The following is a 21,149-nucleotide window of genomic DNA, read 5'->3' as shown; positions in this document are numbered from 1 at the left end:
ACTGAGGGGGCCAAAAACCCCGACGAGTCCATGGTTGCTTTGGCAGCTGTTAGCCTGGACACACGCTGATCCCCAAAACCGGAGCACCTGCTGGGCACTGCCAACTGCCAGCCCAGGCTCTCCCCTCCTTCCTCCTGCACCCAGAGTTTGTGTCACACTCCTGGCTCCAGGGCAGGCTCCCCCAGAGCTGGGTTTCCCAGCAGTTTGTGACCCTGATCCACAAGGAACTCCCTTTCCCCACCCGCCTCCCCAGTCCCCTCCCGCCCCCTTCCCCTGGTTTATGGTGGTGGTGCCATGGTGGTGGGGCTGGCAGAAGGGCTCTTCCACCACGCCTGGCCAGCACCCTCCCAGTGTCTCAGAGAAAGGGGGCTGGCAGCTCCTCCGTGATCCCCACTGTGAGTTCAGGGCTTGGCAGGCTGACTTAAGTCTGCTTCTTTTCCCATTCCTGCAGAGAAAGGAAGAAAAAAAAAAGGAATTAGAAAACATCACTGGAAAAGGAACACTTTAAGGTATCCCTCCCTGCTGGGGGCTTTGGACCCAGTGTCTTCCAAGCATTTCCCTCTCCCACCCAGCCCTGCACTGCCATGATTCCATGGTTAAACAAGGGGCAAAGACTGAGATTTCCCGGGGAGCCAGGGAGGAGAGCGAGAGCTGAGCAGGACCTTGGCTTTCCTCAGCACGCTCCCCGTGTTGGCAGGGATGATGGAGGGGCTTCTCTTCCTCAGCTCTGCTGCACAGTTCACAGGGACCAAGTGCTCAGGGGGGCTCCCGTTTGGCTTGTTTGTAGTTTCCTGTGGAAAAGGGGGAGAAAAGAAAAAGCTCAGGAAAGAAAAGCAAAGCTCAGGAAACCCAGGAAGCATAAACAACCAGATTAAAAAAAGAAAAAAAAAAGGTGTGAATTGTAATGAGATAAAAGTTGAGGTGACCAAATTCAACTCACACAGCTCTGTCCTCAAGGGACAAAGCCACAGGGATGTCTCCTCTCCCTGTGCTGCTCCCCACAATACCCCAACCGCTGTTCCGTGCAGAAGCTGGAGCTCTGAGTGAGGAAAAAGGATGCATACCCCATTCTCAGCCTTGCTGGTCACGGCCAGCCCCAGGGCCGGCCCTCCTGCCAGCGACTGCTTCAGCTGCTCCTTCACTTCGGTCAGTTTGAGCTCCAGATCGACCCGAGACTCCTCCTTCTGCCGGCAGCGCTCCTCCAGCTCCGCCACCCGCTGCTCCAGCTCCTGCAGCCGCGGCCCTGCTTGCACAAGCACGCAGCTCAGCGCCGGGGAATCCACCCATCCTCCGCACAGGGACACTAGATGGGGCTGGCAGAGCGCTGCAGCCAGCCCAGCTCTCGGTGTCGCTGTGGCCAGCCCGGTGTCGCTGTGCTCGGTGCCCCAGCGCCTGGCAGCTCCCATGGCCCCGACCTACCCGTGCTGCCCTTCAAGGCTTCCCGCAGCTCCCGCTTCTCCTTCCGCAGCAACATCAGCTCGCTGCGGATCGATGCCTTCTCCTTCTCCAGCTTCTCCTTCTCTGTCAGGAATCGCCTGGCGTCCTCCTCGGCCCGGTTCTTGCCGTACCTGTACTGGTTGGCACCTGCAGGCACGGGGAGAGCCCATGAAGGGCTGCACTGATGGTACCCCCACATCTCTGTGGGGAACAGCCCCTTCCCGCACTGGCCAGGAGCCCTGGGGAGGTTTGTGGCCCGGGGACTCACTGGATGCGTGTCGCTTCACTTTGACTTGCGGGTCCACCCGCCGCGACTTCTCGCTGCAGGACGAGGCGTGGCGCTTCACCTGAGCGGCCCCCGGCCGCCCCGGCTCCTCCTCCGTCTGCTGCGGGGAGAGGGAGTGAGCTGAGACACCTGCAGGGCCATGTCCCCGCTGAGACACCTGCAGGGCCATCTCCCAGCTGAGACACCTGCAGGGCCATCTCCCAGCCCCTGGGCCACTGTGGTGGGAGAGGATGAGCCACGAAGTTGTGCTCACCTGAACCTTCTCATAGGGGACATCATCGTAGACCACGCGAGAGGAGTCTGCCCGCTGATCCTGGGAGGAGCTGGCCCACCTGCAGAAGGAGGCGTGGGGTCTTCCTTTCCAGAATATCATTGCCAGCCCCTCAGGAAACCCTTCCAGCTCAGAAAGATTCCTGCATCTCATGACCCCACCTTAACACACCCTCCATCAGCATTGATGAAACCCTTTCAGCTTCCCATGCTGCCCTAGGGAACAACCCTGTCCCTGAGATTCCAGCCACAAACCACCGCCCAGCCTGTGCCCGTTCTGGGGACTCCACAGGGCCAAGGATCACCGTGCCCAGCCCAGCACCCAGCCCCTGGCACTGCAGGAGGCACACAGCCTTACAGGTAGGAGTGTCTCACGGCCGTCACGATGTTGGCAATGGTCTCCACATCCACGTAGTCATAGTGCAAGGCCTCTGGGGCTGTCTGGGAGCCTGTTTCCACCAAGAGGAGACCCAGCCAGCGGCCCAGGTCTTCAGAGCAGCTTGCCTGGAGGGCAGAGGAAGAGCTGGGGTGCACACTTGGCTCCCAGCCCCTCATCCTTGCTGCCTGCAGCGCACAATCCCCCTCCATGCACCAAGTTCCCATGTGGCCGCCCCAGCTCACCCAACAGGTGCCCTGAGCTTTCCAGGGGAGGGCAAAACAAGGCACTGCTTGCATGGGGTGCTGATCACCCCAAGAGCTGCTGCTCCCCCAGCCTGGCAATGCTGTCCTGCGAGCCCCCCCGCTCACCTCGAGCGCCGTCACCTCGTGGCCGTGGCGCAGGATGCGGAAGGCGAAGGGGTGCTTGGGGCCCAGGCCGGGCAGCACCTCGCAGCCCCGCAGCACGATGGCGTTCACGTGGGTGCGCAGGTCCGAGCGCTCCTTGTGGAAGTACAGCGTGTTCCCCTTGAGGCGACACCAGCGCTCCTTCCAGCACTGGTTCACCAGCACGCTCAGGTAGCCTGCGGTGCCAGGGGAGGGAAGGGCATCAGCGCCTGCCCGGCTGTGCCTCAGGCAGGCTTTGACAGGACAGAGCTGACAGCATGGCTGCCTGCTCATCCAGCCCTTCTGGGCCTCAGTTTCCCCCCACACAACCAGCTGGGACCAGGGGAGCTGCCAGCTCAGTACCACAACATCCCCTCAAGCCTGTTTTTGGGGACGTGGGTGACTCCTTGCCCACTCATCACTGGAATTTGCAGAGCCAGGCCTGGGCAGCATTTCCCCCACAATGAGCTTGTCCCCACCCCGGACCCCTGCAGCCATGCTGGGGGATGTCACTCCCCACTGATCCCACTCCACTCCCAGCCCCATCTCTGCCCCCAGCCCACACAAACCGCAGCAGGGGATGTCCTCCTCAGTGGAGGAGGTCTGGGTGTCCTCGGGGCATGGCTTTTTCTTGGAGAAGCTGATGATCCTGGTGATTTTCTTCCCTGCTGCCCGGCTCATTGAGCCCTTCAGGTCAGCCAGGCCGCTCTTTTTGCCTTTCCCTGGAAGGACAGGGTAGCTGTGTGACCCTGGTGTGTGTCCTGCCATCCCCCCAGCTGCAGAGGGTGCTGCCCAGCTGTGGGCACACAGCTGGGTGGGCAGTGGGGACAGGGACTGTACCGTGCTCGCCGTGCTCCCTGCGGGTGGCAGGGGACCCGGTGTCACCCATGGCCACACTGTCCGAGTCTGAGGTGTGCTTCTCCTGGGACAGCCGCTGTGGGAGAGCAGAATCCCATCAGCACCACCCCCAGCCCTTCATCCCCCTGCACAGGGCTGGCATTTCCAGCTCCTGTTCCCCTTCCCAGCCCTGCAGAGCTGCTGTGAGAAGGGGAAAGGCTCCTCGTGCAGCCCCAGGAATTTGGGGTCCCCCAGCCCCGTGTTCCCCAGTTTTGTCCACGGCAGCCCCACACAGCCCCCAGACAGGGACCCTAGAAACCATCACCTTGTCCAGCTCCATCTTGCACGGCATCGCTGGCGAGGTGGGGGCTTCCATCCCGCCTGCTGCTGGACTGCTGGCTTCCTTTATCACCTGCACAGACAGCCCCAGCTGTCACCTCAAAGTGACCCGAGGGCCAGGGCTGCCCTCCTGGCTCACTCCTTCACTACCAGAGCCAGGCTGAGCCAGGGGGACACGTCCTGGTCCCCACAGCTCAGGGCAGCACACCCACATCGGGACTGCGCACACCTTGGCCCCTTCAACACTTCAACCAGTTTTGTGGATTTTGTCAGGGAGCTTGGAAATCTCAGAAGGGACAGACTTAGTTGCCAAGGCAGCACCACCCTGCCAGCACAGGACACCTCGTGACCCCCCCTGTTTTAAGGTGTGGTGTGCCCTGGGTGTGTAAAACCCCCCGTTCTCCCACATTTGGGGTGACAGCTGCGTCGCTGCTGTGCTCAGAGGCTCCTTTCCCACCCACCACCCCTTCCCTGCAGCCCCCACTTCCCGGCCCTGAACAAAGGCAGGAAAGGGCCCTGGGGAAGAGGAAGGGGAGAGCAAACATCCCCCAGCCGGGGCTATCAGCGCCGGAGCCGCCCAGGCCCTGGGAAGCGGCCGATAAGGGACAGGAGCAAAGCCCCCATCCCCTTCCAGCGGGGCAAGGCCGCTCCCAGGGCAGCCCCCTCCCCAGCCTGGGCAGGGAGGATGCCAAGGGGGCTCTGTGGATGCCCCTGGCAGGAGCAGGGGTACCTTGAGCCACTCCTCAGCCTGCTCCTTGCTCTGCACAGCCAGCACCAGCGCCTCGGCGCCCGGCAGCGAGAACCGCAGCTCGTGCTTCTTGCGCCGCCCATCCTTGGGGACATAAATGACGTTGCAGGTGGGCAGGGGCACCTCCACGTGTGGCTGCCGGTCCTTGGAGCTTTTGTAGCACTGAGGGAGGCAGAGAGAACTGCTCAGGGCTCAGCCAAACCTGCCTGGCTGGCTGCTGTGCTGGGGGGTCCCACAGGTGACACGGGGTCTCAGGGTCCCTCGCTGGTGGCACAGATGGAGGTGGCTCATCTGAGGGTGCCCTCTCACTCCATGGTGTCCCAAAAATAGGGGAGCCCTCTGTTCCCTTGCAAGGTAAGTGAGGGCATCAGCTGCTCATGTGGCAGCCTTGGGGCAGGGGCTTTGTTTGGATGGTGCTTTTGTTCCTTCAGCTCGGGCTCAGCTACCCTCCAGACCCCCCCAGGGGGTTTCTGTGCCCCCCAGGCCAGGCTCACCAGCAGTTTGCCATCCCGGATGATGGTGAGCTGCTTGGCCCACTGCCCAAAGCGCTTCTTGCGCAAGAGGAAGGCGCAGATCCGGCAATCCTTCACCAGGTTCATGGAGGCCTCCTCCGAGGGCCACTGGTGTGTCAGCTGCTGGCCCTTGCCCTCCTCCTCCTCCTCGTCGTAGGACTCGTAAGAGCTGCTCATGGCATCCGAGTCGTTGTCTGGAAGAAGCAGGGGAGTCACCCTAAAGTGTGCCACACACCCTGCCAGGGTTCCCCACGCCCAGCAGCTCCAGACAGAGCTGGGTGCCAGCAAAGGTGGATTCCCTGTCATCCTCTGGAACAGCAGCGTTGGGCAGCAGCCACCTCCACTTCCCCTGGAATCCCAGCAGGATTCCAGCCCCAGGTGCCTCTATCCAGAGCCCTGGGCTGGTTTGTTTCTCTGCAAGGCTCACACTTTGAAACCCTGGCTCTCCAGCCTCAACCCCAGCAGCCCCCAGCCCCCAGCTCAAGCCCCACCTCGGGCTGGACCTTGCAAAGCTCTCCCCTCCCTGCTGAGGACACCCAGATACCTACAGGAACTCTTCTGCTCCCCATTTATCCTGGTGACGGGGTAGCTGCTGTCTGCATCCTCGTAATAGCCGTCCTCGATGGAGTTGGGGGGGCTGGAGCTGTCTGCAGGGGAAGCACAGCGGGCTGGGGCTGCTACACCCTGTTTTCCCTCACGGATGCTCGGTGGGGCACAGCCAAGCACACCCTCCCAGGGCATCCCACCCTCCCGTGGCTCTGATCTCTCCCATCTCCTCATTCCCAGTCTGGCTGGAGCAAACAACTCCTTGCAATAGCAAGTGGGATGGGAGGGAGGGGGACAGGAGTGCTGCTGGTGGGAGCAGCGACAATTCCTTCCCAGGAATATTTATTTTTGAGAGGTGCTGCTGAAAAGGTCAAAGCAAGACCCTGATTTTGGTGGGTGGTGGGGGTGGCTGTGATGACACGTGGCAGATTTGTCCTTCCCTGGCATCTCCTGGGATGCAATCCCAGCTCAGTCCAGCTGGAATTCTTCCCTGGCAGGGTGGGAAGGCCCTGGAATGGATTTCCCAGAGAAGCTGTGGCTGCCCCTGGATGCATCCAAGGCCAGGCTGGATGGGGCTTGGAGCAACCTGGGATGGTGGAAAGTGTCAGGGTTGGAACTGGATGATCTTTAAGGTCCCTTCCAACCCAAACCATTCCATAATTCTATGAGCCTGTGATCTCAGTGACAGCAATAATTTGGAATCCAGGCATCCAATGTGTTGTATTCGCAGGGATGCCCCGACAAAGGCAGGAATGATGCATCTGACTGGATGAGGCACTGAGAGCTGCCTGGCTTGTCAGGCAGGTGAGGGATGCAGTGGGCAGCCCGTGGGGCTCCCCCAGCCCTGCTGCTGGCCTGGCTGGAGCAGGACTCACTGCGGGAGGTGATGTACTCGGGGGCCTTGCCAGGGCCCAGGGGCAGAGCTTCCTCGTAGTAATCCTCAGGAGGGGGAGTGGTGGGCAGAGGAGGAGCAGGATCCACAGGAACCTAGGGCAGAAACACCTCCAGCTTTAACCAAGGCAGCAGCAGGGGCAGGAGCCCCAGCAGGGCACAGGAAGGGTCCCACCCTGGCCATTGTCACCTCCCCACACAGAGCTGGCTTGGGGACAGCCAGGCACTTACAGGTTTGGCTGTCTGGCTCCCTGCCAGCTCCAAGCCAACGCTGGTGTCCCCCTCCTCCTCCTGCATGTCCTGCAGGTCCCGCAGGTCACAGTCTGCACGGAGCAAACAGAGGGTGAGGGGAGCAGGGAAGCAGAGCTGGACATCCCAGCTGTGCCCTGCAGGGATCTCCGCCCATGGCCTTCCCTGGGGAGGTGCTGGGAGATGGGAATCACTGCTAACCACAGCTGGAGCGTGGGTTCCTGTTGTTAACCTCTGGTTCCCTCATGGCCAGCCCCCAGACAGCTCCAAGGGAGCAGGAACAAGCACCCAGAGTGATGATGCCCACTCTGGACACAAGGATGTAGCTGTCACCCTTCTTCCAAAGGACCCCAGGACCAGCATGATCCCCCTGGGCACCCCTCCAGCTCAGCCACACGTACCAAACTCCTCAAAGAGGGACTCCACGAAGCTGGTGCCATTGCCCAGGGACGCTGTGTTGACGTACATGTAGTCCACATCCTTCCCTGGAATTGAGGGGGGGACACTGAGCCTGGGGCAGGCACTGCTGCCCCTCGTGCCCACAATCCCAGGGCCACAGAGCAGGGATGGAGGAACCCCCAGGGCTGCTGTGGCTCCCCCAGGAGGGCAGAACGGGGGCTCTGTGAAGGCCCAGGTGCGCAGTGCTGGCGGAAACCCCTGTGCTCAGCCCAGAGCCGGGCAGGAAGGGCTCTGGATGCAGCGTTTCCGCAGGGAGCAGCCCTCCCTCCTGCCCCCGGGGCACCGCTGACGCCAGCCCTGCTCCGGGGCAGGGAGGAGCTCAGAAGGGAAAGCAAAGTGCCCTGATGGGGCTGAGCAGGTGCTGGGCTCATCCCTGCCCTGCTGGGGACACCCAGTGCCTCTGGGAACAGGAGAGGGACACGGACCTGCAGGTGGCTGCAGCTTCTGCAGGATGGTGGACACAGCCAGCTTCTTCTCCTGCGTGGTGGCACTCAGGTACTCGTGGTCCAGCAGCTTGAGCAGAACGCTGAGCTCTGGCAGGAGCTGGTCCAGCACTGAGGGGAGCAGGAAAAATCCCATCAGCCAGGGGGTGTTGGGATGCTGGGGTTAAGACAAGGCAAAATGGGCTGGAACTCCAGCAAAGTCGGAGCTCTGGATGGGCAGAAAGCAAGAGCTGCAGTTGCTCCCAGTGCAGGATCCTCCTCTTGGCAGCCACCAAACACCCTCTCAGCACAGCTGGGGTGGCACACAGCTGGCTTTGGGTCTCCAGGGACAGCAACAGAGGCCAAGGGTCACTGCAGAGGCAGCTCGAACGTGCTGACTGATGGGGATGGCTCCAAGGAGGGGACACTGTGTGCCCCAGAGCGTGGGGACACCCTGGCTGGGCTGTAGCTGTCCCCACACTGCTCCTTGGCACAGCAGGGCAGCAGCAAGGGCTGGCACAGGGATCTCCCAGAGGAAGGGAAGGATCCTGAGGCACTGATGGGATCCTGATGTAAGGAACCTGGAGCCAAAAGCAGCACAATAAAAGCAGCACAATAAAAGCAGCTGGTGTTTAAAGGGTGAAGGGAGCCCAGCAGGAGCAGTGCCAGCCAAGATGAGCCCCTGGGCACAAAGACAACGTGCCAGCCCAAAATGCCACCGTGCCAGGACATGGGGCAGGATGTGGCTCACGGGGCTCTTCCTGCCTCCCTGCACTGCACAGACCTCCTGCTTCCCTCCCCAGTGCCAAGCTGAGCCTCAGCCCTTCTGGCCACAGCACCGGGGGAAACAGGGACTATGCAGGCTCCTCCCTGCACTGGCTTTCCACAGCTCACCAAACCCCAGGCTGAGATGTCACCAGCATCCCCCCACTCCCAGGACACCCCAAACCCCACCCTTATTGGGTCAGCAGCATCCCCCCACTCCCAGGACACCCCAAACCCCAGGCCTTGGTGTCACCAGCATCTCCCACACTCTCAGGACATCCCAAACCCCAGGCTGTGGGGTCACCAGCACCCCCATCCCCTACCACATGTAGGACATGTCCCATCCCAGGCACCAGCTCTGTGTCAGGGCTCTGGGCCAGCCAGGGCCCAAAGCACAGCCTGGTTTCCATGAGCAGCGCCCCAGCAGGCAGGGAGGGGGCACAGGGACCCCCCTGGGGTGCCCAATGTGCCAGGGCTGCTGGCAGGGGCTGGGCTCAGCAGCAGTGCCCCGAGCTGGGCACACTCAGCACGGACACACAGCTCTGAAGGCGCCTTTGTTCCCCCAGCTGAGCTGTCCCCTCAGTCTCCCTTGTTAAACATCCTCCAAAATACAACGGGGGAGGGAGGCAGGGGCAGTGAAAGAGGCCTGTGATCCCAGGAGGGCACTGAGCACAGCCTGGGGGAGCACAGGGAGGCAAGGATTCATTTCCTATGCTCGTTAGGCTTCCAGGCTGAAGGAAATTAATGGGGGGGCTGCAGGAAGTGAGGGCAGATTGCTCCAGGGGGCAGCAGGGGGTGGGGGGGACACCCAAGGTCACCTGGCAGGCAAGGAGCAGCACGGACAAGAGCTGGTGGGAGTGAGCTCAGGGCCCCAGAGCTGGCCCAGGGGACAGGGACACATCTCCTGTGCTGGGGTGGCCACTGGGGGCTCTGAGCCCGGGGACAGCACGACAGCAAAGGGCTCCTGGGGAGGAGGGCTGGGCTGTCACAGTGACCACAGGTGACACAGGGACTCTGTGTCCCCTGCTCTGGGACACCTCCAGATGGTGCTGGCAAATGGCTCCCACCTGCTGCTTTCTGCTGGGGCTCCTCCTGCACCCAAAATCGGTGGGACCACCCCCCTGCCCTGCACTGAGGCTTTGCACAGCCCAGCACAGGCAGGGACACCAGCAACGCCCTCCTCCACATCTGAGGCAGGGTGGGAGATGTCCACGAGCTCTCTGGGCCTGGGAAGGCCAGGACCCGTGGCAGCAGATGGCTTTAGCATTAACCAACAGGCCTGGAGGGGCTGGGGGACCCAGGGTGACCCAGGGGACAGCAGCAGGACATGCTGCCATGCAGGACATGGGGACAGGGCTGCCCCATCCTGCCCTGGCTGCAGCACCAGGCATGGTGCAGCAAGGGAGCTGCATCCCCTGCAGCCCCTGCAGCCCCCCTCTCCAGCCCAGCTCTATTTTTAGACCCCACAAGTGCTCCCCTGCTCAGGGAGCCTTTTCCCAGCACACAGATAAGGGCTGGACACAGGCTGCAGCTGCACAGCCTCCCTGGCTCTGCCCCAGCACAGCAGCACAAACCGGGTCCTGCTCCAGCAACCCGCAGAGAGGAGGAGGAGGAGGCGGAGGAGGAGGAGGAAGAGTCTCTGGCCAAGCCAAAGCAGGAGTTTCCTGGTGTAGAGAGACCCGGCTTTAGCAAGGGGAGAGATAACAAGCCCATGGAGGTCTCACCCCCAGAAAAGCCCAGCCTGGAGTTTGAGAGAGCCCCGGGGAGGGGAGAGGCTGAATCACAGCTCTGAAATGTGGTGGGAGCTGCTCAGGGACCCCCATCCTGTGTTCCCAGCTCTGAAATGTGGTGGGGGTGCTCAGGGACCCCATCCTGTGTTCCCAGCTCTAAAATGCAGTGGGAGCTGCTCAGGGACCCCCATCCTGTGTTCCCAGCCCTGAAATGTGGTGGGGGTGCTCAGGGACCCCCATCCTGTGTTCACAGCTCCCCTGCCTCCGGCCACGCTTCCTCCCGCGCCAGGTGATGCCTGGGGCCGGGGGAAATCGGATGCTGGGAGTTAACAGCCATTGTTTGTAGCTAAAATAAAACCCAGGCACAAATAAATCCTTCCTGTTGGCAGGGCAGGGCGCTTGGCTGCTCTGCCTGCCAGCACAGGGCTCCTCACAGCTGCCACCCCAGCAAACCAACCCTGAGAGCTCCTGGGGAGCCCCAAACAGGAGGGGACAGCACCCAGGGACACCCCAGCCCCGGGGGGAGCCCTGCAGGGAGGTGCCTGTGGCACAGACAGCCCCAGGGCTGCTCCCTGCAGCACACCAACCCTGGTGGCACAGACAGCCCCAGGGCTGCTCCCTGCAGCACACCAACCCTGCTCACCTGTGCACAGGTGGGTGTGCAGCCACCTGCAGAGCCCTGCAGTGCTGGGACGTGTCCCCAAGCCTTGCTGGGTGCCCCAGGATGGCATCACCAGAGGGGTGAGATGCTGGCAGCCCCCTCCAGCCCGGCACTGCTGCTCTCTGAGGAAGCCCATGGGCTCTTTGCTGAGCTCCCAGGGCAGCTCCTGTTCCCATCCCCATTCCAAGGAGGTTTCTTCCCACCAGGGAGGATGAAGTGCCTTGGTGAGGGTGGCTTGGTGCTCCCAGAATCGTTCCTTTGTGCAGGGGACAGCAGGACAGAGCTGCCTGCACCCACTGCTGCATCACTGCCCTGCCAAGGGGCAGGAGAGGGGCAGCACTGGGCCCCGGAGGGGACAGGAGCCAGCCAGGCTCTGGTCCCATCACCCAGCACCTGCTGGTGTGGGGCAAACTGGGATGGGCTGGGAGGGCCAGGAACAGCAGCATGGAAAACACCTCATCATCCTCCTCCTCCTCCTCGTCCCAGCCTGTCCTGCTCCAGGCCTCGGGGGTTTCAGGAAAAGCCAACCATCAATGCTCACTCTTGAGCCCTGGCAGCATCCCCTGAGAGTGGAAGATTTGCTGAGGGGCCACTGGGTGCACATGAATCATCTCCTCCCTGCCAACAAGGGCCCCTTGAGCGGGGAGGATGGGGCAGCCTCTGCCTCTGCATCCAACAATTCAGCAGCACTGAGCACCCAGGGCTGGCTCCTGGCGCCCTGCCACCCTCCCTGGCCCCCAGCTGCCCCTCACTGGGGTAACTCCGTGACCCTGCTCCCAGGTTGGGTGCTGCAGCAGCCCTGGGTGCACAAGGCAAGCTCAGATCTCAAATCTCAGCACCTCCAGCACGCAGGCAGGGCAGCCATGCACAGCCCTGGGGCCCTCACCATGGCCTGGCAGTAACTGATATCCTCAGTGCTAGCCTTGGGAAATCAGTGCTGGGAGGTGAGTGTGGAACATGACTGCTTGAGGGGGCACGAAGCCCCCCAGTTCTGCCCCCAGAGCAGAGCAGCAGCTTCTGAAATAAAGAAGCAGCTCTGAAATAAAGAAACTGGTTTCATTTCCAGCTAAAGGCTATTCCTCATTTCTACTATTTACTTACACATATACTGAAAAACAGACAATCAAAAAGCCATCTTTTTTTCTGAAACTCTGGAATAGAGTGTCACTTATAGACACCAGCTAAAGGCTAACAAAATATGAAAAGTTTCTTTAATCATATCATTATGAAACTATCTATACTGGGAAGCATTTTTCTTGTTTTTTTGTTTGCAAAAAATTGTCATGGTAAGAGTTATATTCTTTCAACAAGAGGATTTCTCTCATTTTTCACTTATTGGTCCCTCTCATCTGTCTGAATTATCTTTCTGAATCTCCAGTGAGTAATTTTTTGCCAGCTTAATGAATAACATTGTCTTGCCATTGGATCAGATAAGTGAAGAGTTAAAGGATGAGCTAGATCCCTACAATGAGCCACTAAAATAACACAAGGGCTTGGAGGGCTCCTCCAACCTGGGAGAGGGGCACCAGAAGGGTTAAAAGCACAAAGGATGCCCTGGCTGTGCCACCAGAAGGGTTGGAAAGCACAAAGGTGCCTGCTGGCTGCTGTCCCTCCCCAGAAGTGTTGCAGACAAGCACAAGCAGGTGCTCTGGGGATGCTCTCCCGCCCGTCCCTGCGCCATCCAGTTCTCCAGCAGCACACCTCACTCCAGCAGTGGCACCAGTTCACTCCAGCAGCGGCACCAGTTCACTCCAGCAGCCACCAGTTCACTCCAGCGGCCACCAGTTCACTCCAGCAGTGGCACCAGTTCACTCCAGCAGTGGCACCAGTTCACTCCAGCAGTGCCACCAGTTCACTCCAGCAGTGGCACAGAGCATCCTGGGCCTGTCCCAAGCCTCTGCCAGCTCAGGCTCCTCTCCCCAGGATAAACTCCCTGCACAGAGCTTTATCTCCTGGCCTTGCCCAGCAAGGACCAGCCCAGAGCTGCTCCCCCAGCCAGGCTCTCCCCAGTCCCCTGTCCCACCGTGTCTCTCTGCACAGAGGGGCTCTGAGCCCTCAGCACGCCCCAAAAACGGGAGAAGAGCTGTGGGACAGCCCTGGAGCCCCAGCTCTGCCCTGCACAGGGAGCTGCACACAAGCAGGACCGCAAACACCCCCTGTGAGCACAGCCCTGTCCGGAGGAGAGACAGCTCCTCACACCCTCCTCCCCTCCTGAAGGAGGAAACAGGAGCCCTGAATAGAGGGAGCTGCAATTACAGCTGATGGAGCGGGCAGAGGGCAGAGATTATCACCTGCGTGGGTGTCCCTGGCAGCTCACACACTGCAGCAACCATCACTCCGGGGGGCACAGAAGCCTCTTCCCTGAGTAATTACATGAAATGGGAACGAGGATTGAATGGGAACAAGGGTTAATTGGGATCCCACCCCGGCCCAAGGGAGTGGAGCAGTGCTGGGCTCCCCCCAGGCTGGGCTGGGGCTCTCCTGGCGGTGCCACACCCCGAGCAGAGCCTGTGGGTCTGAGATCTCCTCCTCAGTCCCTCACCTGGGCACCCCAGTGTGGGCAGTGCCCCCCAGCACAGCCATGGGGCACCAGAGGGACAGAGGCAGTGACACCACCCCTGGGACAGCCCCTGCAGGGCACGTCCTCCCTCACAGCAGCTCCTGAGTGCTGCAGGTAATGATTACCCGGTGATTAAATCACTAGGCAGCCAGCGACCCCCAGGGCTGGGGCAGGACCCCTCTGCAGGGGCTGTCCCCCCTTTTTTCCGCCTCCTGGAGAAGTTGTGGCTGTTTGCTTTAGCTCAACCAAAGCAAACTCCATCCCCCTGGCCTGGAGGCTGCAGCCACCCCCAGCCCAGAGGAGCAGGGAGTGGTTCCAGGGTCACCCCTCTCCCAGAGAAATGCTGAGCAAATAAAATCACCCAGGTGAGAGATCTGAGTGACCCTGCTGTGTCCCCAGAGAGGCACAGGGAGCCTCCACACTCTGCTCCTAACCCCAGCCATGAGGGGTTTCCAGCCCCAGCTCAACACAATCAGCTCTGGAAAATCACAAATTCTAAACCTGGAGCAGGTTTAGAACTCCCAGACTACATTTTAGAACTCAGTGCCAGGCCCAGACTACACTTCAGGACTCAGTGCCAGCCCCAGACTACATTTCAGTGCTCGGTGCCAGGCTCAGCAGGCTCATGGCAGGATGCTCCAGCCTGGGAGCTGGGCTCAGAGGCTGCTGGCTGGAAAACACATGTAAATAATGAATGAAAAGGAGAGGTTTGAGATGCCCTTTAAAGGAATAGTCAGGCAGGGGCGAGACCTGCTGAGTAATGTATAAAAAACAAGCTTCAGGCAGAGGAGAGATGTTAGGATTACTCAGGACCCAGAGTAAACTGTGTTCCCTCCAACCAAAATTTCGGTGTCGGCCTTTTCCAAACAAACTCCAGCACCAGGTCGGCCTGGGCTCCTCTCCAGAACTGGGAGAGGCCCTGGGATGGTGCCCCAGCCCTGTGCCCACCCTCTGTGGTGGGCAGAGCAGTGGGAAGCCTCCCTGGGTCACACCTTGCTGCCCGTGGGGACCCGGAGCTGTCACCAGCCCTTGGTGTCCTCCAAACCTCAGCCTCCAGGAGAGCTGGAATTCCAGCTAAATGTGGGAACTCCAGCTAACTGCAGGGATTCAAGCTAATTGCAGGAATTGCAGCTAATTGCAGGCAGGGATTCTAGTGGGAAACCCCAATTCCCACCAGTCCATGCCACCACCCAGGACTGGATCCAGCCCCTACATCCCCAAAATCTCCTCTGGTGGGGTGGAAAGCTCTCTGCACCCCAAGAGAGACTTCTCCACAGCCTGTGCATCCCCATTCCCCAAAGCCAAGGTCCAAAACGCCTTGGATGCAACTCCAAACCTGCAGGGGTGAGATGTGGGGAGGCCACCAGAGCTGGCACATCATCTTGGGAGGAAAAGTCACCCGGGGAGCTTGTGACAGGATCCTGAGCAGGAGAGCAGGATCCCAACCCTCACCTAGCAGGGCATGACCGGGGATTTGCTGGTTCTGCTTTCCTAAATCCCACTGCACCTCCCCAAATGCCTCCAACAGCAGGATGGGGATCCTTCTTTACAGAGCTGGTGGAGGAGAACCCACAGATGCCAGTGAGGAATATCCCGGCAGATAACCCACAGATGCCAGTGGGGAATATCCTGGCAGATAACCCACAGATGCCAGTGGGGGATATCCTGGCAGATAACCCACAGATGCCAGTGGGGATATCCTGGCAGATAACCCACAGATGCCAGTGGGGAATATCCTGGCAGATAACCCACAGATTTGGGGAATATCGTGGCAGATAACCCACAGATGCCAGTGGGGAATATCCTGGCAGATAACCCACAGATGCCAGTGGGGAATATCCCGGCAGATAACCCACAGATGCCAGTGGGGAATATCCTGGCAGATAACCCACAGATGCCAGTGGGGAATATCCCGGCAGATAACCCACAGATTTGGGGAATATCGTGGCAGATAACCCACAGATGCCAGTGGGGAATATCCTGGCAGATAACCCACAGATTTGGGGAATATCGTGGCAGACAACCCACAGATGCCAGTGGGGAATATCCTGGGGCAGGGAGATGTGCCCAGCCCCCAGCCCTGGCATCCCGGCCGTGACCCCAGCAGTGCCCAGGAGTTCAGAGCTGTGCTGGACACGAGTCCCCCTCCCTGCTGGGGGGGCTGGGACCCTCTCAGGGCCACCTCAGCCCCGTCCCCAAGTCCTGGGGCACAGCAGAGGGTCCCCGTGTGCGGGGCTGGGGCTGCCCCCGAGGACCCAGGGCCAGCAGGATGAGCGTTATTTTCTCAGCCCTTCCCTTTCCTTCCCTTGCATCAGGTGCAGCGGCAAGGCCACCATCGAGAGCATTTCCTACCCGGTTAACCCCTGCAGGGCCGGGTTGCAGGGGCAGGAGAACCGGGATGTCCCGGTGACAGGGTGTGAGCGACTGCTCCAGTGGCTCCAGCAGTGCTGGGACTGCTTCACCTGCTTTTCACTCCAGGACACCAAAACCTGCTCTCAAACCTGCTGCGACTCAAGTTCTATTCCTTTTTCTGTCCTTCACAACCACGGTTCTCCAAAATTTTGGACCACATAAAATGAGCAGCTGTTCCTCCATCACAAACTTGGGTGGGTTTTATGCTCAAAAAAAAAAAAAAAACCAACCAACAAAAAACCCCCGGAGAAAGCCAAAGCCATTCTTCAAAGTGCTCCTTACACATCTCCTGCTAATTGGCAGCAATCAGAGCATACCAGCGTCTCCCCCAGCTCCCTCTTATCACTTCCAGGATCAAATGCACACGAAAACCACTTCAAAAAAAAAGAAAAAAATTATTTCGAGCATGGAAACCCCTTGCAGCAAAGCTGTTTTTGTTCCAAACTGTTACGAAATGTCAGTGTTTCCCCTCGCCTGCCAAAGAGCCGCCTTTGATGCCATGGCAGGCTTTATCAGGAGCAGGAAAGGAAGGAGCTGCAGCGGGGGGAGGCTCTCGGAGGTTATTTTATCCTTCCCCACTGCAGATTGTCAGCCCAGAATGCCCCCGGGGACCTGAGCTCCCCAAATGCCGCTGCTTTCAGCACCAGGGGGTGATGACAGGCGCTGCTGCCTGCCAGGGTGCCCTCCCTGCTCTGTCACCTCCCGGGTGCCCTGGCTGGGGTGCCAGCCCCTTGTTTGTGCAGGGCTGGCACTGAAAGGTTTCCAGCCCCATTGTCTTGTCGCTGGCCTGGGACAGTGACATTTAATTGGTATTTTACAGGACAGAGAGCTGTGTCAGTAATTTTAAGGTTCCTTATACAGAGGAGGAGATGCGTTCCTCAGGAGGGAGTGTGAGCTGTGCCAGACTAGATAATACGGAAGGGTTAAGGGGTTAGGACAGGAGTCTGGGAAGCCAGAAACCACTTCAAGCCTCCACTCTGCTCCACTGTTATCTCCTGAACCCAGCAAGTGATTTGGCCACTGAGCAACAGGCAGAGCTTGGGTCGAGCCCAGTGCTCTGCTCTGAAAAGGCTTCCCACTGCTTGGGATGAGACAGCTCCTTCAAAACCTTCAACAAAGCTTTCCTGGGCAGGGAGAGGAACCTCCTGCGGGCCCGCGGGAGCTCTGCTGCACGGCAAAGGGCACGGCAGCCCCGCGGCTCAGCACGTTTGCACAGGAAAAGAGCATTTCCAGGTCAAGAGTGGGAAAGAGGCAGGTTTTCCAGGCGGTGCAGGCAGATAGGACAGTCCCCAGGGCTCCTGGCTGGGGGACACCATCCCACAGTGTCCCTCCCCTCTGCAGCTGCCCCTCCAGAGCTGCCGGGAGGCTTCACACCCATCCAGCCTCTCCCTGCTACGGCCAGCGCTGCACACAGCAGGAGATTGGAAAATCCAGAGGGGCAAACAACCCCAGCCCTTCATCAGCACCAGCATCCCACCTCCCAGCCTGTTTCAGCCACCTCAGCCCGTTCCCCACCTCCCCCGGGCCAGGAACAGGCGGTGGCCGATTTCCATGGAAGGAATGGCTGCAATGCAGAGCAGAGCTCGGCGCTAACAGCTGCCCCGGGCTGTGCTCCTCAGCGCCCAGAGCCTTCCTTGCAGGCAGGATTCCTGCTGCCAGCCGGGCAGCAATGATCCCGGCTCCCTCCCACCCGTCCTGCAGCCTCGCCATTCCTGTGGGCGAGCTGGAGCCAAGTTTATCCCCGACACATCTCCGCCGGCTCTGCTGGATTTAGAGCCCAGATAAGTTTGGGGCAGGACCTAAATTGTGGTGGCTCAAAAGGTCAGGGAAGAGGCACTAATGAGGGAGGAGAAGCCACGTGGGGGCACAGGCGTGTTCACACTTTGGGTTCTCCATCAGCACATCCTAAAACAGCTCTGCCGACAGCACCAATCGCCCAGTCAGACATCGGTGCAGAGCTGGGCCATGCTCTGGGTGCTGCCCAGCCTGCTGGGCACGAGAAAAAACTGGCAGGTGATAAAATCAGGATACAGCAGGGCCTGAGCAGAGCTCCAGGTGAAGGAAGGGGCTGCCAGAGAGCAGCCAGAGACTGGGAATGGGCACAGACCCCCCCTTTCACTGGGGAAGGGAACCTTCCCTCCACATCACAGCTCCCAGAGGGCTCCAGCTGCTCTGGCTGATGAGCAGGAGGGGCTGGGGGGGGTTTCCATTAGCAAGGAGCCATCCAGGTGCCAACAGCAATTTGTCACAAGCACTCAAAACACAGCAGGCAGGCACCAACGAGGGGGATAAAACGGCTCTTCCCTGGCAGGGTCAACCTGTGGAGAGCCAAACCATGTCCAGACACTGCTCCCTCAGTTAGGCATCCCCTCTTTCCCTGCCATGAGGTCCTAGGTTTGATTTTTGGGGTGCAAACAGGGAATTTCCCATCAGCTCACACAGTGAGAATGGGGAAGCTGAGACCCTCTGTCCCCCCTGTCCCCAACAGTGATGTCCTCTGGAGGACAGCTCTGGCATCGAGTGACACTGGACAACACTCCCCCTCCTGCCACAGCTCCCTCCTTCAGAGCGGGCAAAGCCACCCTGGGCACAGCCACAGGGGATGGCTGTCCCTGTCCCCATCCCCGTCCCCTCCCGGGCTGCAGCCACCGACACCGAGCCTGTGTTTGCAGCGGTCCCAAACCCCTCGGAGCCGTTTCCAGGGGAAACGCCACCCCATCCTTTTCCATGGGCAAGGGGAGCTCTCGCCCTGCGGGTGTTGGTGGCGCTGCCCCGGGGCTCCCGAGCCGCCCTGGCACCCCAGCGTGCTCCTGCAGCCAGAGACGCCCCTGGCCGCTCTCTTATCGCTTCTGGCCGGTGCTTCTGCAGCACCTCCAAGGACAGGGCAAGGGCCAGCACCCCCGTGCTCCACCATGTCACCACCCGCAAGGAGCAATCCCCCCGCAAACCTCCCCGTGCTCCCTCCAGGGACCCAGCAGAGAGCCGGGACCTTCCCTGCAGAGCTGGCCCGAAGCCCCGGCAGGTTCATACACATCCCAGATCAAAGCCCCGGAGCTCGGCGGTGCCACAGGCTGCGGGCAGGAGCCCCACACGGGTGGGAAGGAGCTGCTCCCACCCAGCAGGGTGGGGATCGAGCCCTCCGCGGCTTTGGGAGACTCCCGGACAAGGAAACCTCTGAACCCCATCAGGGAGCGTCACCTCCCTCTCCACCACCACCACAATTTCCCCTAACAAGAGCTTACACCCCACAGCCTCCCTTGCAGGCTGCTGGTGGTTTACCCATCCCACCAGCGAAGAGAAACTGGTTCCAGTTGGTGCCCGGCCGGCCCTGCTGGAGCAGGGTCCCACAATGGATGCGCTCGCTCGGCTGGGACGGGATGCGCGACCCGCGACTCGCTGCGCCTGGCACGGGCATCCCCGGTGCCCTCCGCGCTGTGCCCGGGATGGGAGGGGATGGGATACGCGTCCCTCCCGTCCCGTCCGTCTGTCCGTCCCTTACCGCTGAGCCGGTCCATGGTGCGGAGCCGCGGCCGCCCCGGGAGCCGCGGGCGGGCGAGTGTCGCGGGCAGCGGCCGCCCGGCGGGGCCGGCTCTGGCTGGGAGCGGCCAATCCCTTCATCCGCCCCTCCCTCCTTCCCTCCCTCCCTCGCTCGGAGCGCGGCAGCGCCCAGCCCCGGCACGGCGCGGCACGGCACCGGGGACAGCGCTGGGCTGGGGTCCCTGCCCGCCTGCATCCCCATCGGCACCCAGAGACACCCCCGGGAAGGGCTGGGGCCGTGAGGGGATCACCTCCACCTGCCCGGTTTAGGGGGAAAACCCCGAATTCCCGCAGCCCGTAGCACGAACAGCTCCCCCTGAACCCTCACTGCTCGTTTCCCCCTCCCCAAAATCCCCTCGGTGGCTGCTCCCTCCTGAGCCCGGCGTGTCCCTGGCCATGCCACTGTCATTGTCCCTGCCCCGCACAGCCCTGCAGGGACAGCCTGTGGCACGTGTGGCAGTGCCCCAGGCGTGGCAGCAAGGACAGCGGCTGCTGGCGCTGCCAGGACAGTCCGGGCTGCAGCCGAGCCCTGAGGGGACAGCGCGGTGGGACAGAAATGTGATGAGCTTCCACACTTACCCAATTATCACCTTGGAGAGCAATAATTGACATATTAGCTGGGAATTAGCAACTGGCCTGGAGAAATTCCCCTTTTTGGGGCAATTTCAGCCCAGGAAACTCAGCTCCTCTCCTCTGGCCTCCCCCAGCTCCCAGCTGGAATATCCTGGAATACTCAGCCCTGGACAAACCTGAAGAGCAGCAACAGACTGCACAAGGCAGGGGGTGGCTTTGGCTGCTCCACTTAAGAGGGGCTGGGTTTGGGGATGGAAAGTGGCTGCTCTGGCACCTTGGGAGGATAAACTGGCTCAGGAGCAGCCCAGGCTTTGCAGGGAAAGGCACCAGCCCAGGAGGGATCGGGACCCAGGGTCCCCAGCACTTCCATCCCCTGCCCCAAACTCTGCATTTCAGGTCCTGAAGTGCCCCCAGTCCTGGCCATGTGAAGGCAGGGACGGATTTAAGGAGTCTGGAGTGAGATCCCACTTTCCTGCTGTTGTGCCCAGGGCCTTTTCCACCCCAACTCCACAGCCCAGCTGAGCAGGAGGGGATAGGACACCCCAGTGCAGCCTCCATCCCAAACCCCTGCTCTCTGGAAAATCCTCGCCTCATGTCCCTGTGGAAACTGAAATATCAGGTGTGAATCCTCCCCTCCCCTCGTGTCCCTGTGGAAACTGAAATATCAGGCGTGAATCCTCACCCTCCCCTCGTGTCCCTGTGGGGCAGCAGTGACAGACACCAAAGGGAGAGCCCGGGGATCCCCACAGAACTCAGGCTGGAAAAGGAAAGGAAACACAGAGCACCAAAGGATCTGCAAGACTCCAATTCACTCTCAGGGGTGCAGGGAGGGCCCCAGTGGCCCGTGCAGCCCCCAAAATCATACAGAGCTGCCATATAGAGATCTCTCTATGTATATATTTATAGGTATGTATATATTTATAGTGCCCTGGCTCAGAACAGCCGGGCCTGCTTCTTCAGCTCGTTCCTCTTCCACAGCGCCAGACGGTCGAACTCGGCCATGGTCATGCCGAAGATCTGGTAGAATTCCTCCTGGGACAGGTGTCTCTGGGGAGAAACAGGAGGCTGGGCCAGAGCTGGGCACCTGCCAGGGGCTCTGAGGGCATCCCCTGCCCGCTGGGACAACGGGGTGACACGAGGCCAGCACTGCTCC

The 21,149-nt window shown here is 60.5% G+C and overlaps 2 protein-coding genes across 4 annotated transcripts in view; both read right to left on the bottom strand.

The window, feature by feature from the left end:
• Positions 1 to 277: 277 nt before the first annotated feature.
• Positions 278 to 20,018, bottom strand: AFAP1L1 (actin filament associated protein 1 like 1). 3 transcript variants are annotated; one of them, XM_030957326.1, is made up of 19 exons: positions 20,003 to 20,018; positions 7,762 to 7,890; positions 7,279 to 7,362; positions 6,860 to 6,951; positions 6,613 to 6,724; positions 5,740 to 5,838; positions 5,174 to 5,385; positions 4,662 to 4,841; positions 3,918 to 4,004; positions 3,596 to 3,689; positions 3,325 to 3,477; positions 2,741 to 2,952; positions 2,352 to 2,497; positions 1,977 to 2,055; positions 1,706 to 1,823; positions 1,420 to 1,584; positions 1,065 to 1,243; positions 663 to 791; positions 278 to 445 (listed from the first exon to the last, which is right to left on the bottom strand). In XM_030957326.1, exons 3-19 carry the CDS (start codon positions 7,343 to 7,345, stop codon positions 422 to 424), a joined length of 2,148 nt encoding a protein of 715 aa, XP_030813186.1. In that variant the 5' UTR covers positions 7,346 to 7,362; positions 7,762 to 7,890; positions 20,003 to 20,018; the 3' UTR covers positions 278 to 421. The 3 variants fall into 3 exon arrangements, with proteins under 3 accessions (XP_030813186.1, XP_030813184.1, XP_030813185.1); XM_030957324.1 differs by lacking the exon at positions 20,003 to 20,018 and adding an exon at positions 19,386 to 19,460; XM_030957325.1 differs by lacking the exon at positions 20,003 to 20,018 and adding an exon at positions 19,386 to 19,460 and having other exon boundaries at positions 1,706 to 1,820.
• A 769-nt stretch (positions 20,019 to 20,787) lies between these two features.
• The window catches only part of ABLIM3 (actin binding LIM protein family member 3), a 46,096-nt gene continuing 45,734 nt past the window's right edge, over positions 20,788 to 21,149 (bottom strand). Inside the window, 1 exon segment of the mRNA XM_030957215.1 lies at positions 20,788 to 21,043. Within this exon segment, the coding sequence (XP_030813075.1) occupies positions 20,930 to 21,043 (114 nt within the window). The 3' untranslated portion in view covers positions 20,788 to 20,929.

The sequence above is a fragment of the Camarhynchus parvulus genome, chromosome 13, assembly GCF_901933205.1.
Source record: "Camarhynchus parvulus chromosome 13, STF_HiC, whole genome shotgun sequence".
Taxonomy (NCBI): Eukaryota; Metazoa; Chordata; class Aves; order Passeriformes; family Thraupidae; genus Camarhynchus; species Camarhynchus parvulus.
Note: the sequence above shows the minus strand (reverse complement) of the source record. Positions and strands in the feature narration are given on the sequence as shown.

Coding starts and splice junctions, on each gene's coding strand:
- AFAP1L1 (XM_030957324.1), bottom strand. Junction 6,952..7,278: donor GTCCCTCTTTGAGGAGTTTG/GTACGTGTGGCT, acceptor TGCTCCGTGCAG/ACTGTGACCTGCGGGACCTG. Junction 792..1,064: donor CCAGCAAGGCTGAGAATGGG/GTATGCATCCTT, acceptor CCTTTTCCACAG/GAAACTACAAACAAGCCAAA.